Source organism: Miniopterus schreibersii (assembly GCF_964146895.1).
Source record: "Miniopterus schreibersii genome assembly, chromosome: 1".
NCBI classification, from domain to species: Eukaryota; Metazoa; Chordata; class Mammalia; order Chiroptera; family Miniopteridae; genus Miniopterus; species Miniopterus schreibersii.
In genome coordinates, this window is record NC_138101.1 from 5,925,087 (window position 1) to 5,942,524 (window position 17,438).

A 17,438-nucleotide genomic window follows, 5' to 3' on the forward strand; every position below is an offset into this window, starting at 1 on the left:
CTTCCCCCGCGTTCCTCCGAAAGCCCCCTCCCGCCGGGTGTCATTCCTCCCGGCTGAGCGACAGCCGCAGGCCACGCCCCCGCGCGGGGCCGGGCCGGGCGCTCCGGGCGGGCCATTGGCTGGCGGCGGCCCCGAGACGCTCGCTCCGGAGACAAAACCCGGCTCTTTGCGCGCAGAAAGTCAGGGGCTGGCTTAACCCCTTTCCTCCCGAGCGTGGTCCTCGGAGCGTCGCCCAGCAGCACGGAGGCCCCAGGCTCCGAAACCTGGGGTCCTACCTTCGTGGGTCCGCCTAGTCCCGCGCTTTTAGGGAACCCTGTTTCTTTGAGTCAAAGTCGGGGGGGGGGGACCCAAGATAACGCAGTTCCATAAACCGCGCGCGTAGTTTCTGTTCTCCAGAAAGGTTCAGAGCCACCCAGAGCAAAATGCTGAATTATCTCATAGCCACCTTTTGCCCCCTTAGAATTTCGTGGCTCTTCCCAGCCAATTCTTTTCGCCAAAAGGATCAGTTAATTAAAACCACTATTATTTTTCTTTCCTCGCTGTATTTGATTTGATTCGATATCCGTAGAGGAGTTGAAAAGAGAAAATAATGGTACAGTTAGAACTAAAGTCAGGCGAGAAATTGGAAAGGCATCTTTAGGAGAGTGTCTGGAAAATGCGTTGTTATTTCCTGGGCTGTCAATACTGAATATAATCGGAGATAAAATTTGCACCAGAAAGAAAAATAAAACCTTTCCATTGGTTCTTTAAATGTTCTGTTGCTTATGGGTTGACTAAGATGAGCAGATATGTTTGTTTAAAAAGAAGGTCTAGGAACCACCACAGTCATGATCCTGAACTGACGTTAAATGCGCTTTAAAAGATTTACATTGTCTTCTGTAAAATAAGGAACTGAGCTAAGAAACACAAATATTGTGGGTATATCAAAACATTTGCTACTTATTTATGTTGTTGATTTTTAAATTAAAAAAAATTTGCTCGAGTAACATGCTCTACTGTCTCCCATAAATTTTGCCAGAGGTTTAGCTTAACACCAAATACACAGCTTGAACCATTAAGTGAGTTTAAAGACCTGTGATTTTAATTTGGTAAATTGCGGGGACTGGCGTTTGTGGCGTCACTAAAATAACATGTCCCTTGTTGCTTTCTTCTGGTGGCTCTGGGTCCGCGCGGCAGGACGCGATGCGCCCGCCGTCCCCAGCTTTCGGGCTCCGTGGGGGCTTCGCTGCGTCTCCACGTTCCAGCGCTTCCGCCACAAGATGCTTTTTTCCATCCCAAACACACTACAGTACAGACCCTGCAGTGCACTTGGGGGGAGGGGAGAGAGGGGACCCGCACTTGAAGAGGTCATTGCCCTTTATAGCTCTTGACGGGTGACATCAGGTTTTGAAAGAAAAGTGTTTAAATTTGGTGTCAGTATCCGGCCCGTGTAAGGAACCGGACGGTCTTCAGGCCGGGAGGGGAACAGAACAGAATGTTTACTGGGTTTCAAAAGAAAGCGCGTCCTTTCCTTCCGCTCGCCGACCTTTATTTATTCTGTAAACCACCCCTCCCCCACCCCCTAAGCCATTTACTGTCATTCTCTGGGGTCAAGTCCAGGAGGAGGGTGACCCGGTCGCCCTGAAGGTGAGAGATGGGCAGGTGTGAACTGTGTGTGGCGCACAGCTTTCCCTTTGTGGGTTTAGGACTTGGTGTGGACAAGTAATATAGTGAATCCGGACCCACAGACAGGCAGAGGTGTTTTGGGGTTGAATAACTGAGTATTAGAGTAAGTTTGGGGACTATCCAAAGACTTAGTTGCCCCTCAGTTTTCTTAAAAGAAACCCAAATCAAAGTAGGATATACCCCTTGCCACAGGCTCGGGCAGGGGTGTTCAAAGCATGGAGAGCTGTGTGGGTCGGAGAGAGTGGGGCGCGGAGTGTGACCGAGTGGGGGCACTCCGGCCCCGGGGGCGCGCAGCCGGGGAGGCCCGTGTCCTCGCGGGCAGCTGCGGCGGCCGGTCCAGCCCGTCAGCCGATCTTCAGGTCTGGAGAATGGCTGCGCGCAGGGCCCAGTGGGTGTTGGCCGAGCGTAAACAGAAGGGTCTGGAAGCTGCTTCTCATAAGGGGCTGGGTGGAGAAGAAAAGGCCTTGGGGGGCGGTGATCGAGGGGGTCGGACGCGCGGAGGTTTCCCCGGCTACGTGCAGAGTGAAGGCCGGAGCGTGGGGCTGTGTGTGGCGAGGGCTCAGCTCAGCAGGTCAGCGCGTAACGCAGCGTTGTCCCGAGACCGACCGCGACCGGACGCGTCCGCGGGGCGCGCGGGGACCCGGCCGCCAGCGCACTGAGGGCGCTTTGCTGCGGGTGACCGCGAGCTCCGGGATCCCGCGGCTGCGGGACGGCGCCGGGAGGGCGGTCGGCAGCGCGCTCGGGCCCGGGCCGGCCCCGGGAACCCGCGCAGCCGGGGCCCCGGGCGACCGGCCCGCTCCGCGCAGTGCCTTCCTCCGCGGTCCCGCGCCCGGCTCTCTCCTGGCCTTCTCCCCGCTTCTCCGCCTCCCTCCCCGCCATCTCCTTTTACTCCTCCGCAGTTTGGTTCCTGCGCGCCCCCTACGTGCCCCCAGAACAGCGGGGGCCGAGGCGCTGCAGGGCGGTGAGGCTTCCCGGGGCCGCGGGCGGAGCGTGGGATGGGGGTGGGCGAGCCGAGGGGACCGAGAGGGGGAAACACGGGCTCTCGGGAGCGCCCCACAAGTTGCCCCCGCCGCCCCCCCCCCGCGGGGCCCCTGCGGCTCCCCACCTGCGCACTCCGCTGTCCTTCGTCTCCCGGAGGAGTTGCCATCTGTGCTGCGGGCGCACCGGCGAGCGCGCACGGGCCGCTCCGCACTGGGAGGCCACGCGGGGCTTGTCGCGGACGCCGATGACCTTGACTGAGACACTGGCCTTTTCTGGGCCACCGATTCCAGTCCTTGAAAACGACGGCTTGCGCCTGGTGCCCCGCGAGGCCGCTGCTGGACTGCGCGAGCCGGTGGGCGGGAGGCGGCGGGGCGCAGCTCTCCAGGTCCAGGTCCAGGTCCGGGCAGAGGCCGCCCCGGGGGCTGAGCGTCTGTCCTCGGCTCCCGAGGGCGCTCCAGGCAGCCCCAGCGCCGAGCGCCTTGCCACTTCCCCGCCAGCTCCGGAGTCCCTAGGCCCCGTGTCCAGACGTCGGGGTTTCTTTACTCCCGCGTCCGGGTGTATCAGACTGCGCAGGGACGCATTGCCGTGGCCCAAGGCAGTTTTATGTTTAAAAAATGCTGTTCACCAGCAGTGTTCCAGGAGCCGCAGCCCATAGTTGTATTTAATGGACACAACCTCGCGGGTGTGCTGAGTGGAAAGCACTGTCGTCCCCACTTTACAGATGAGGAGACTGAGAGTCACAGTTTCCGTGACCCGGCCGGCAGTCAGTGGGTCATCAGGAGTCAGCGGAGCGTGTCAGCCAGTCCTGTCGGGTTTTCTCCTCTCACCGGGTTTTCTCACGAACCTTCAGGTTTACTCGCATTACCTGTTTCTCACTGTCTCCCTGACGCACTTCAGGGGATTCATTCATCAGAAAAGGAGCCCGGAGCTTAAGGAAACCAAAGAAGGAAATCGGGCAGGCGAATCGAACGACTTTCCTGCCTCGTGCCTTTGCAGATAAGGAACGCCGAGGCCTACGGGCTGAACCTAGCGCTCGGCGGGGACAGAAACCGTTCTTGTTCCAGTCGATGAACCAGACGGCGCCCAGAGGGACGCAGCCGGGCGGCGGAGGAAGTTCGTTGGGCTCCGAAACATGGGGACCCGGGCTTTGCTCGAGGCTCTGGATGCAGCGATAGGGCCTCACCGAAGACACTTTCTCTGCAGAGCTTCAGCTTTCTCACCTGTCGGAAGCCAGGGCTGCAGACCGCGTCTCAGGTGCGCCAGGTGAAGCCCAGCCCGCCCGGGTACAGTGGGGGACGCGCGCCACCTAGCGGGCGCCCTGGGCACGCGCGGCGCACCCGCCGGGGAAGCGCCGAGAAGGTGAGTTCCAGCAACCCAGCGCTCTGGCTGCCGGTTCAGCGTCTCTCGTTGGAAGTGATCCGGTAGCGAGGGTGCTCCTTTTAAAAGACTCATGCGGACGCAGCCGGGACCCCCTGGAAACGCGCCTCGCTCCAGCGCAGGGCCGGCGGGGACGGGTGGGGGCCGGTTCTAGAGTCCAGGCGGGTGCAGCGCGGAGCCCCAGGCCTCCCGGCCCGACGCGCCCCATCCCTGCGCGCCGGCTGCTCCACCCGGGCGCCCGCCGGATCCCACGCGGGGCGCACGCGCCTGTGGGCTTTATTGGAGTCATGGGAAGGTTTTCCAGCTCTTCAGACGCCAATTTCTACAGGAGACTAATTGGGGTGTTTCACCCTAAATCTTCAGGCACTTGTCTTGTCCCTCAGGCTTTATTTTCTCGTTGGGTTGTCTGTTGGACAGTGGGTGGGCGATGGAGCTGTTTCTTTCCTGTTCTTTCGTGGGGAGGAGGTTCCGAGGAGGGGAAGGTTTCCGTGGAAGTGTTATGTGCAGTTGCTTGGGTTGAGTTTGAGGTGCTTGTAAAATTCGAAGGAAGTCTTCTGAATTTATTTCTGAGTTTAAGGAACTCCCCCGGGGGCTCTCAAGGTGTTATTACCAGGTTCTTCTTGCAAAATTTCCCAACCCGTTTCCCTTTCTCCGTCTCTCCTTTTCACTCATTTAACATTCGAGTTTTTTCCCCGAGCGCCCACTGTGTGCCAGGTGCTGTGCGGGGCTCCCTGAGGCGCTACTCTCTCCATGGGCTAGGATTCCAGTGGCCGGATGCCGTCAGGGAACAAATGCCACCCAGCAGGTGCGGCGCAGCGGCTGAGCCAGGCGATCCCGGTGGGACCTGGTCCGGCCGGGCCTGGACTGCAGGCTCCCCCCCCCCGTAGGGGGCGTGCGAGAGGCAGCGGGTCGCTGACTCTCCCGTCGACGGTTCTCTCTCTCTCCCCCTCCCCCTCCTTTTCAATCTCTCTGAAAACCATTGGAAAAAGTATCCTCGGGTGAGCATTAACAAAACAAAAAAAGGAAAGAAAGGCTGTGAGGACTGCGAAAGGAGGACCCTGGACATCCGTCGGGAGCCACTGAGCCCAAGCCCAAGATCACGGCGGGGTCTGTTAGGTGGTGCTGGGCGTGGAGGGGATGGCCAGCGGTGGCATTGGTTTTGGTGGTACTTATGATTGATTTTTTAAAATTGTGGTAAGCTATACATAACATAAAATTTACCCCATTAACCATTTTGGCTGTGCGCCCGTCCGTGGGGTTTAGTGCGTTCACATTGTGCAACGGTCGCCACCCTCCCTCTCCAGGGCTCTTCTTGCAAAACTGAACCGCCTTGCACTGTACCCAAGAAATGACAGCAAGGCCTGCTGGGGTGTGAGCGTGAGTCTTGGGGACGTTCGTTGGCAGGAGGAGTGGCCGTAGATTTGGGGATGCGGTTAAGACTTCAGAGGTGCTCGGGTGGTCAGTGACGCCCAGGTCAAGGGAGGTGGCGATGGGTGGGGCGTTGATTGCCGAGGTGCTGCCCTGGGCCATCCCCCCAGTTCCTGACGCAGCCCAGGGAAGCTGTGATGTTCCCGTGAACGCCTCCCCCCAACCCTGGGCTCCTGTGTCTCCTGCCCACCTGTCACCGGGCAGAGCCCACTGACCCACGAGCTCTGGCCAAGGGCACAGGGGCAAGAAACTGCACTATTTTTAAAAGATGCCGGTCCCAGGCCGGGCCCAGCTCGCACGTTGCTGTAGTTCTGAGTCCTTCTGGGACCCTCCACCCTCCTGCTGTGACTTTCCTCCTGGACTCCAGAAGCCAACCGGAGCTCTTTGTCCGCAATTAGACCGACTCACCAGGGCACGTTGCCACCTGGTGACGCTGAACAAAGGCGCTTAATTCCAAGGCGGGGCTTCCTAGAGTGATTTCTGAGTTACAGCCACTCGCTGCCCTCTTCGCAGTTTGCCATCTCTGTGTATCTACCTAGATCACTATTCACTTTATACCATTATTGTTTAAATGATTATTGTTTGAACTTCAAAAACCCTATTTTCAAAGGATCCTTTGTATAAACTACATAAACATAACATGTATTTATATATAAATATATAAACATGGAGCACCCCTCACCACAAATAATCTTACCACATATAACCTTAAAAATACAGGGTGCCCCCCCAAAATGTATATGCACTTTGAATGATTATCAAGTCAGTGTTTATTAGCACTAAAAAGGAGTGAAAATTAAATTAGTGATCAGCTGTTAGTATATACATTTTTGGGGGACATCCTATGTATGTGGACAGGGTGTCCCAAAAACATGTGTACACACTTCAACAGCTGACAGCTCAATTTTGAAAATGAAATGTATTTTAATAACTACCGCCTTTATAATTATTCAAAGTGTGTGTATACTTTTTTTGGGGGGGGGAGACACCCTATATATATAATGTCAATAAAGCAGTGTTAGTAAACTAGCTAGATGTAGCAGGATGCGGGAGGCCTGGCCTAAAGTTGGCCTCTGTTATCGGGACAAGGGGGCAAGGACTGGAGGGACATTACAGCAGGCCAGCCGCAACCCGAGACTTTCCGACACAGCCAGAAAGACTAGAAAGGAATTGGCCCAACAGAAATGTGCGTGTAAGTTCATCCGAAGACCTCGGCCAGAGTGTTCAGAGCCTCCCTTTCTAGTTTCCAAAACCCTGGGACCTACTCCAGTGCCCCTGAAGAGTAGAGTGGGTAAGTCAGGTGTGATCTGTTCACAGAATGGTGTGCTGCCCGGCAGCGAGAAAGGACACGCTATAGCTACAGGTGGCCTTAGGGACGAATCTCATCAACGGTGTTTGAAGTGACTCACTGTCGGTCCCCAGTGCCCGGACCGAGCCTGGCACAGGGGATGCTCTGAGCAAATATTTATTGGCTGGATGGTCTCCTTTTATACTCATAGGACCCCTGCGGTCAGCAGGGTGAGTACTGGAATTTCTATTTACAGATGAGGAACCTGGGCGTGGAGACCAGTGAATTATTCAAGGCCGCGTGGAGCTTGGCGGCTGCCCGAGGTCGCCTGCCCGACAGCCTGCTCCGGAGCCGGCGCTGGCTCCCCACCGTCCTCAGGTACACGGCCATTGCCTTAGCCTTTTAGCGCAAATAACATATTTCATTCTCTTTTGTTGTTGTTAAATCATTTTCTGAGGCCTGAGTTGGAGATGTTTATTTCCATTGTGGGATATTTTGGGCTGGGTTTTGAAAGGGAAAGGGCCAGAAGGCGCTGCTTGCGGAGAAAGGGGCTGGGGGGGCCGGTGGGGAGCAAGCTCACCGGAGAGATTTATGTTGGGGAATCGCAGCGAGCTGTCATTCTGCTGAGTGAGTGGGCTAGAGACAGGAAGGGGAACACAGGATATTGTGGTAGCTCCTGGCTTAATGGAACGTCAAGGGAACAGATGGGCCGGGGCTGTCCTGGGATCTGTCAAGGGAGGAAGCGTGAGGAGGCTTCGGAGGGGCCTCCGCGCAGACGCAGGTGAGCTGGGCCCGGGACGCGCGCTTCCTCCAGGTTCAGAAAGGGTTCTCGGGGAAACGTGCAGAGGAAAAGCAAAGGGGCCTTCTGCCCAGGCCGTTTTTCTGGACAGTGTGGCTCAGTGGTTGGGCTTGGCCCCGTGAACCAGGAGATCACGGCTTGATTCCCGGTCAGGGCACACGCCCGGGTTGGGGCTCCATCCCCAGTGGGGGGCATGCAGGAGGTGGCCTATTGATGATTCTCTGTCATCACTGATGTTTCTCTCTCTCTCCCACTCCTGTCCTCTCTCTGAAATCAATAAAAACATTAAAAAAAAAAAAATCAATCTGTATTTAGGCCAGAAGAAAGTAGGGCTCGGGTATGTGTGTGGAGGGTGGACACATTTATTCAAACATGGATTTCACTAAAGGGTTAGCTTTACTTTTTAATATTAAGAATCCAATCGACCGACTCTATCCTTTTAAGCTCCGAGATGTTCACCGGGGAAAGGATCTTTTTGAAGGACCAGAGGACCCCAGAATGACAGGGATGAAGTTAAGGACAGTGTTTGAGGGTAAACAGAGACACGCAAGCCAAAAATAGGAGAAGGCAAGTTCTCGTGGAATAGTTCCTTTTGGCTGAAAAAAATGTGAGTTTGACTGTTTCAAGCCAGAGCTGCTGGAGACTGACAAATTGGTTTCCGCAAATAAAAACAACCCTGAGCTCTGATGATAAACTCATTTTGAAAAGATGACACTTTAAAGAGCGCGTGGGCCAGATTCCGCGAGCGGTCGGAGGGGACGCATTTTTTAGATGCTGATGGACAGACGGATCCCCGAGGAGATCTAAGCTGAGTGACCGGGGACCCACGGTTTCTGCAGAGGGTCTGAAAGATGCCTGTGGACTTCCCGCCTTAGAAAGCGTGGCATCCTAGGCGCTGGTCACGGCCCTGCTGCTGCAAAGCACTCGGAAGCCAGGTGCACCGCACCCTCGAATTGCACACTCAGGGTTGCTGAGCTTTCAGCGGAAGAAGGGAAGTCCACAGCACAGTTGTTTTAAGATTTTTTACTGAATTTTTAGAGAGAGGGAGAGAGTGAAACACTGATCGGCTGCCTCCCGCAGGCCCCGTCGGGATGGAGCCCACAGCGCCTGGCATGTGCCGTCTGGGAATCGATCCAGCAACCTTCCGCTGCGCAGGATGACACCCAGCCGACTGAGCCACACTGGCCGGGCACAGCTGTTCTTGTGCAGGCATGTGAGTGTTCACAGGAGGGTGGGATGGGCGGCCGTGGGCGGGCGGGCGGGTGGGTTGTGCCGATCACTGGGCCGCGGTCTCTTCACGCCCACCAGCCACCTCTCTGCGTGATGGCGCTGGGCTGGGGCCCTGCAAACGCCATCCTCAGCCGGCTGGCTCGCAGCGTCTGCCGGCCGCGGCACTGCGGAGCCCAGAGGGCTCGAGGGGAAAGGGGACCTGCTTCCTCTTCTTTGCTCACCCCCCTTCCGCTAGCATCCCCCGGCCGGCCGCGGCTCTTCCCCCCGGCAGGGACAGTGATAGCAGCCGCTGCGGGTTCCAGAGTCCCCCTCCCAGGACGAGCCGCAGGGGCCTGAGACGCAGATGGGCAGCACCCCTCCCTGGTCCGAGCCCCAGCGGGCACGGCCCCCCCCCCCAGGCTCCGTTTGTCCTCCAAGCCCAGGGTGGCGACAGCCCTGGGTCACATAGTGTTGCCCTGTCGGTTTTTGCCCTTTAAAAGCTGTTGAAGCCCATCCCCAATATTCAATTACGTTCAAGTAACGGATGCGGTTTCTAACAGCCGATGCCCACGACCCAGACGAGGTCTACAGTGACTTCCCACGACGCAGGAGGGAGCGCGGTTGGCGCCAGGCCTTCGTCCAGCAGCGAGGGGTGCCTGGCAGAGCGGGCGGTGACCGGGACGTAGACATTCTTACTCAGTTTAATGTTTGGCCCTCAGAAGGCGGCCGGAGGGGGAGTTGGTACCTAAGGCAGGCCGGCCTTCAGCAGGAGGTGCCTGGTCTCCCCAGGCACCAGCAGAACCCACAGAGAAAACCCCTGGGAATCCACTGACTCACGGGCCTGGCTCCCTGGAAAACATCACAGAAACTAGGTAACCTCCTGAGTGGGGGTGTCCCACCGCGCTGACGGCTTCCGTGCGTGTCCGGAGCTGGGGGTGTCCTTTAGACGCTTCGTGTGTCAGTCTGGGCACGTGCGTCCTGCTGAGAAAGACCCAGGGACGCGGGCCGGCGGCCGCTCGCATCCTTGGGGTTGTCCGCAGAGCTGGGCGCTGGATGTGAGGTCGCATTCATGTGACTCAGCTGTCGCAGAGGCCGTTTCTCAGACGCTACTGGTGCTTCAGCAAAACATGGGAGCAAACAAGCAAGAGGAAAGTGCGGGATACAGGCCTTAAGGGATCCACAAAGCAAGAGACGTGAAGGGCAATGGTGAGAGGAGACGGAGCCCAGGGTGGGAAGGCAGCCAGTCCGGACCGGAGCAGTCGGACCGGTTCCAGCAACGGTTCCAGCAACAGGCCTTCTGACCTCGGCCACCTGTTAACATCTGGTGGTGCCCGGAGAGTCTGGCCCAGATTCTCCCTGGACCATGTGCTAACATCGCTCTCGCTCTCTCCTCTGTGCCATAAACACGGGAGGAAAAACATCAACGCTTTTAGGAGAATATCCATATGATCTTACGCCAAGACACAGCAAGAGCTAACCAGAAAATGATTTATATTCACTTACATTAGAAACTGTTCACCAGAAAGTACCATAAAAAAATTGAAAAGATAAACTACACATCATGTACACATGTGTACGTGTGTGCTGGGAGGTGGGGTATTTGCAATACATACACACAGAGGTTTATTATGCTGAATATGTAAAGACACATGTTTATAGGTTTATGTAAGAATATATAAAGAACTCCTACAAGTCAGCAAAAAACAAAACAAAACCCCCCCCAAACAACAAAATGGACAGAACACATGAGCAGGCGTTTCAGGGAAGAGGCCAAGAGTGGAAGTGAGCACACGGGAAGATGTTCAGTGTCCTTGTAACAAACGCAGGCAAGGGCCACAGCGAGGTATTTTCCACCTACCGGATGGGCGGAGCGTAAGCAGTCCCACACTACTGCTGGTCAGAAGACCACGTGGTAACAGCATTTGGGAAACAACTGGGCATTGCCTTGCAGAGCTGAAAATGGGCTCCCCCTCGGACTTAGCAGTTGTGCCTGGAGCAGAAAGCTGCTGTGCTGCTGTGGGGTCTGGGGCTATACTGAGCCTTCAAAGTGGCTGGGTGGCCTGGGCCTCTGGTTCGCCGGCTGGGGGTCTCCTCGGGCAGCAACCAGCTTTGCTCTCCCACTTACCTTGATCTGTGGACGAGTATCATTTTCTGTACGTATAAGGATATTAGTAAGTTTGGAAAGGTCTGCCTGCGAAATACTTATAGAATATTCATAGAAGTATTGTTTAACCTGGAAACAACCCGAAGACCAGTAACAGGCACATCGATAGCTTAGTATATTGTGATACAGTCTTAGAATGGAATACTATACAGCAGTGAAAAATGAGCTGGAACTACATACACTAACCATAGAAGAATTTCACAGCACAGTGTACAAAAATAAAGCAAGTCAAGTGATCCTTAACACAGGATTCTATTTATATCAAGTGCAGAAACATCTGGAGCTTAAAATAGTTTAGGGATGTATTACTAACATATGCAGTAAAATGGTACACCTTCAATTAGAAAGGTGGCAACCTTGGGGGCATGCTGGAAGCTTCCAAGGCATTGTGGGTGAGATTTTTAAAAACAATTCTTTACATCATAATTCTGTATGTACATTATATACATACACACACATGATATACATACATATAGTCGCTCTCTATTTTTTGATCAAAAGAAATACTCTGTAAAGTTAAATCTTTTTTAAAGGGTATAAAAAGGTAGATATGTGAAACCTCATTTTTGCAAAAGTTATCTACATATTTCATGAATTCAAAGGCACTCTTCCTCCTACACACATCTTAACATCTCTGAAGTTAGGAAGCATCTTAAAATTGCTACGGACCCAGCGGCAGGGAGGCTACAGTTGTCACTGTCACGTGCGTGAAGTTGTTCACAGCCACTCACGCTCTTGTCGCTTCACACCATTTAAAATCTCTTTAAAACGACTGCATTGTGCTCTCCTGTCAAAGCAGAGCTGCGCAGAAAGTCACAGAAGCCTGGCAGCAAGAAGGACGTTTTGCACCAGTGAGCGTGAGGCACATATTCAGGGCCCGAGAAAACCCGTGATTTTTACCTTTTCTTGCAAAGCAGCAACCAACTGCTTTCTGAGACCTAAGGAAGGGGGAGAGCCGCAAGGGGGTGGTGCCGCCGTTGGGTGTTGTTCCCGAGGTACAAGCAAAGCATCATCTAACCCGCGCCCAGGCGCCCAGCCCGAGGTGGGAGGAGCGGAGGAGACATTTCAAAGCAACAAGCTGTAGGGTGGACTCATTCATTTTTTCTTTCTTAGGCGTGTATAAAGGAGTGATGATGCATTTTTATAGCAATGGCATCTCCGATCTGGTGAAAAGTAGGGTATGAGTTCTGCATGTATGTAAACAGAAGAAAGGACAACGGAATTACATACCAGAGACGCTCTAATTGATTTGTGGGATTACAAGCGATTCCCCCCCTTCGCTTCCTGTAACCTCCGATTCTTCCACAATTAAGACGTGACCTATGGAGCAAAAATATTATTACTTAAAAAACATTGAGATTTTATAACGTTTGTGGAAATAAGCATACGGCTTGAGCGGTGGAGGGAAACTGTAGGCCACCTGCACCCACAGGCCGCGCGGTCCCGCGGGTCCTGCCGTTGCTGCCACTCGCAAGGCCAAGTACAAGAGACCCTGGAACGCGGCGGCCCTCACGCGAGCTCCTAGGTGAGTTACGCGGCCGCTGAGCTCCTGTCCCCGCCAGTGGGGAGGCCGGTGCCTGCACAGGCCGTGGGGACGCTGAGCGAAGTTCAGTTTCGTGCAGCCTCCGCTTCCACGGCTGTTCACTTGGCAAGTCCCCGTGTGTGCACGCGTGTGCGTGTGCGCGTGTACCTCGGGGGAGGAAGCAGGAATTCGGAGGTCTGATAACCTGGGAAATCCTGGGTTAAACGAAGTTCACCAGATTGCTTGGAGACGTGTGCTGTGACGTGCCAGCGCATTTTCCAGAAGGGCTGTGGTGCGGGGAAGCCTCCCGGAGCCAGTGCTGGCCAGACGCGGCGCTGAAGTCACTACCGCTCGGCGCTCCCGCCGCAGCTTCTGGAGGGCACGTGGTGGCCCGAGCGGCGGCCCCCTGCCCCTGGCTCCCGAGGTGCTAACCTTGCTGGAAACCCCACCTTCTACTGAAAAACAAAAAGTAAACTCTTCCTTCGTTCTGCCAGCCAGGCCCCCGCGGGTCTCCCCGCCGTCTCGGCGCAGCAAGCCGGAGGCCGGGCCCGTCCCCGCGTGCCTGGGGCTGCCACGGACCCGGCCCAGCGGGCGCCCGTCTCCCCGGAACAGCACCGCGTGGAGCGCGCGGGCCGCGGTCCTCCTCCCGCGAGCGGCAGCCTCGTCGGCGCGGAGCTGCGGGAACGCCCGTCCTCCGGCACCGCAGGGCCGCGCTCGCTCCGGGAGGCCAGGTGCTGCGGGACCTCCCGTCCTCCGGCACCGCAGGGCCGCGCTCGCTCCGGGAGGCCGGGTGCTGCGGGAACTCCCGTCCTCCGGCACCGCAGGGCCGCGCTCGCTCCGGGAGGCCGGGTGCTGCGGAGACTCCCGTCCTCGCCGGCACCGCAGGGCCGCGCTCGCTCCGGGAGGCCGGGTGCTGCGGAGACTCCCGTCCTCGCCGGCACCGCAGGGCCGCGCTCGCTGCGGGAGGCCGGGTGCTGCGGAGACTCCCGTCCTCGCCGGCACCGCAGGGCCGCGCTCGCTCCGGGAGGCCGGGTGCTGCGGAGACTCCCATCCTCGCCGGCACCGCACAGCCGCGCTCGCTCCGGGAGGCCGGGTGCTGCGGGACCTCCCGTCCTCCGGCACCGCAGGGCCGCGCTCGCTCCGGGAGGCCGGGTGCTGCGGGACCTCCCGTCCTCCGGCACCGCAGGGCCGCGCTCGCTCCGGGAGGCCAGGTGCTGCGGGAACTCCCGTCCTCCGGCACCGCAGGGCCGCGCTCGCTCCGGGAGGCCGGGTGCTGCGGAGACTCCCGTCCTCGCCGGCACCGCAGGGCCGCGCTCGCTGCGGGAGGCCAGGTGCTGCGGGACCTCCCGTCCTCCGGCACCGCAGGGCCGCGCTCGCTCCGGGAGGCCAGGTGCTGCGGGACCTCCCGTCCTCCGGCACCGCAGGGCCGCGCTCGCTCCGGGAGGCCAGGTGCTGCGGGACCTCCCGTCCTCGCCGGCACCGCAGGGCCGCGCTCGCTCCGGGAGGCCGGGTGCTGCGGAGACTCCCATCCTCGCCGGCACCGCACAGCCGCGCTCGCTCCGGGAGGCCGGGTGCTGCGGGAACTCCCGTCCTCGCCGGCACCGCAGGGCCGCGCTGCGCTCCGGGAGGCCAGGTGCTGCGGGACCTCCCGTCCTCCGGCACCGCAGGGCCGCGCTCGCTCCGGGAGGCCGGGTGCTGCGGAGACTCCCGTCCTCGCCGGCACCGCAGGGCCGCGCTCGCTGCGGGAGGCCGGGTGCTGCGGAGACTCCCGTCCTCGCCGGCACCGCAGGGCCGCGCTCGCTCCGGGAGGCCGGGTGCTGCGGAGACTCCCATCCTCGCCGGCACCGCACAGCCGCGCTCGCTCCGGGAGGCCGGGTGCTGCGGGAACTCCCGTCCTCCGGCACCGCAGGGCCGCGCTCGCTCCGGGAGGCCAGGTGCTGCGGGAACTCCCGTCCTCCGGCACCGCAGGGCCGCGCTCGCTCCGGGAGGCCGGGTGCTGCGGAGACTCCCGTCCTCGCCGGCACCGCAGGGCCGCGCTCGCTGCGGGAGGCCAGGTGCTGCGGGACCTCCCGTCCTCCGGCACCGCAGGGCCGCGCTCGCTCCGGGAGGCCAGGTGCTGCGGGACCTCCCGTCCTCCGGCACCGCAGGGCCGCGCTCGCTCCGGGAGGCCAGGTGCTGCGGGACCTCCCGTCCTCGCCGGCACCGCAGGGCCGCGCTCGCTCCGGGAGGCCGGGTGCTGCGGAGACTCCCATCCTCGCCGGCACCGCACAGCCGCGCTCGCTCCGGGAGGCCGGGTGCTGCGGGAACTCCCGTCCTCGCCGGCACCGCAGGGCCGCGCTGCGCTCCGGGAGGCCAGGTGCTGCGGGACCTCCCGTCCTCCGGCACCGCAGGGCCGCGCTCGCTCCGGGAGGCCGGGTGCTGCGGAGACTCCCGTCCTCGCCGGCACCGCAGGGCCGCGCTCGCTCCGGGAGGCCAGGTGCTGCGGGACCTCCCGTCCTCCGGCACCGCAGGGCCGCGCTCGCTCCGGGAGGCCAGGTGCTGCGGGAACTCCCGTCCTCCGGCACCGCAGGGCCGCGCTCGCTCGCTCCGGGAGGCCGGGTGCTGCGGAGACTCCGGTCCTCGCTGGCACCGCAGGGCCGCGCTGCGCTCTGGGAGGCCAGGTGCTGCGGGACCTCCCGTCCTCCGGCACCGCAGGGCCGCGCTCGCTCCGGGAGGCCAGGTGCTGCGGGACCTCCCGTCCTCCGGCACCGCAGGGCCGCGCTCGCTCGCTGCGGGAGGCCAGGTGCTGCGGGACGCGGGGGAGGGGACAAACACACAGTGAGACAAACAAGCAGCGTTTCTCAGGAGCTCTTCGAGTTCGTTATCTCCCAGCCGCCCAAATGAATCCGTGTCATCAGCTGCCGAGGCCTCGGTCCGAGGCCAGCGGCCTGCAGGAGGCAGCGGAGGCCGCCCCGGGCTTAGGAGGCAGCGGGCTGGGGCTGGGGGCAGCTCCGTCTCCGCCCCGCCAGTTCCTGGCAACTCCTGCTGGAGGAACAGCGCCACCTGACGGCACGAACGCGCAACCCTGAGCGACGCCCTCCCGACTCCTGTTTAAGTGTGGGAATGGAACGCGTTTGAGAGAAGAAATTAAAGAGAAGGAACGGTTTTCACAGGGAGAAACTGTAAAGTTCAGGAAAAAAAACACTTAACACTAAAGTTTTGGGAAACATTTTATAATTTATATATAAAATCTCAGTAAGAAACCATGTAAAATGACAGAAATATCCACTTTACATTGAGTCAAAAAAAAAATTCACACACTGAATGTAAATTTTAATTACAAAACAAGAATATGAATAAAACATTTAAAAATAATCTCAATTATTTGGCAACTCATCACATCATTGCTAGAGACAAATTTGATCTTAAGAAAAGTTTAATCTTATGAAAAACATAAGTTGGACAGTTTGCTCATATGGGAGTTGAAAGGTGTTTAAAAAACGACCTGGCAGTAAAGCCAGTTTCTATCCTGAAATAATTGTGCAGGAAACAACACAAATCCTGAATCATGATAGCAGTGACCTGATCTTCGGAGCGTTTCTCTTCAGGAGGAGGTGAGGTGGAAGGACAGGGCTAAGCCTGGGACAGCAGGAGGCGGGGCGCGGGCGGGGTTTCTGCTGCAGTGACAGGACCTGCCTCTACCTGGACCACAGCCTCTCAGCCAGTGGGGCTGGTGGTAAAGACACAGATGCGAGTATCATCTAAAACAAGTCAACATTCTTAAAAAACAGTCACAACTGCGGACAGAAAGCAAAGGGGACCGTGAGCTAAACTACTTTACTTGAGTCCATGCGAGAAGGTTCCGTGGCTCCTGCCGGGTCACACGGAGAGTTCCAGGGCAGGAGGTCCGAAGACACTTCTAACGACTGCATAGCACTTAAAACCCTCTTTTTAATTAAAAAAATAATAAAATAAAATAAACAGATATATAGTAAAGTTCACAGATAAGCTTTCTCTGTAAAATAAATAAAGTGTCCATTGATTAGCATCATACACAGAGTAAAATACAACCTATTTTTACATGTTTATACTGTACAGAGGCCCAGCCGGCGGCTGGGGTCTGGGGGGGAAGGGTGTGCGTTCATGAGGTGCCCATCGGGAAATCCCAATGTCCAAGGTCAAAATATACAGCTACTTTGTTTTGAGTTCAGATACAAAGTAAACTTACTTTCCTTTGCCTGAAATAAATGTACATAATATCTTCTATGAACAGGAGTTTATACGGCTGTTTAAACATAAGGAGAAAAAGCCTGCACCTGGGAACTCAGAGCACATGCATGTCCTTCCCCTGGTTAAAAACAGCCTGAGGCCGAGCTCGCGTGTCTTCCCCCCTCCCCACCGAGCCGCGGGATGCGCGGGGCGGCGATCACCGCTTCGCCTTCTTCGGCGGGGCCTCCTCCACTCTCTGCTGGCCTCGCGTGCGCGCCCCGGGCGGGCTGGCCTCCCTCTTGCGCTTGGTGGAAGGGGACAGCTGTGCCTTCGACCTGCAGCGGACAAAAGTCAGGCGGTGGTGAGAGATGAGCTGGGAGAGCTTTAAAAAACGAAAGGTTCCTGAGCTTGTGCACGGAGAGCCGGGGCAGCGTGCACGGTGACCTGAGCGGGTACTGCGCACTCGCTTGACCCTGGTCTCACGTCCCAGAGGCTGCGGGCTACGCTGGGGTTCGGGAAGCGTGGCACCCCGGCTGCGTGAGTCAGCAACGGTCACACGCGGCACGTCCACGTGACCCTCCCCCCCCGCCCCGCGGAGGCCCCTCTGGCTCGCTGGAGGGGAGCCCGCTGCCTGCGGGGGCCGAGACGCCCGGATCGGCTTCCACCCCTGGTGACCCACACCCCAGAGGCACCTGCTCAGGTCCCACAAATGCGTGAAGGAGCTGAACGGCCCCCCCACACCGGCATCGGAACCTGGCAAGGGCCGTGACCTCAAAGGCGGTTTCCGATGGAAACAGGTTCTCTAGGAGCCCAGCCG

General features: G+C 58.0%; 1 protein-coding gene across 1 annotated transcript in view; it reads right to left on the reverse strand.

The window, feature by feature from the left end:
* Positions 1-15,633: 15,633 nt before the first annotated feature.
* The window catches only part of BOD1L1 (biorientation of chromosomes in cell division 1 like 1), a 42,582-nt gene continuing 40,777 nt past the window's right edge, over positions 15,634-17,438 (reverse strand). The window contains exon 24 of the mRNA XM_081139483.1: positions 15,634-16,956. Coding sequence (XP_080995609.1) covers positions 16,839-16,956 — 118 coding nt within the window. The 3' untranslated portion in view covers positions 15,634-16,838. The remainder of the gene's footprint in view (positions 16,957-17,438) is intronic.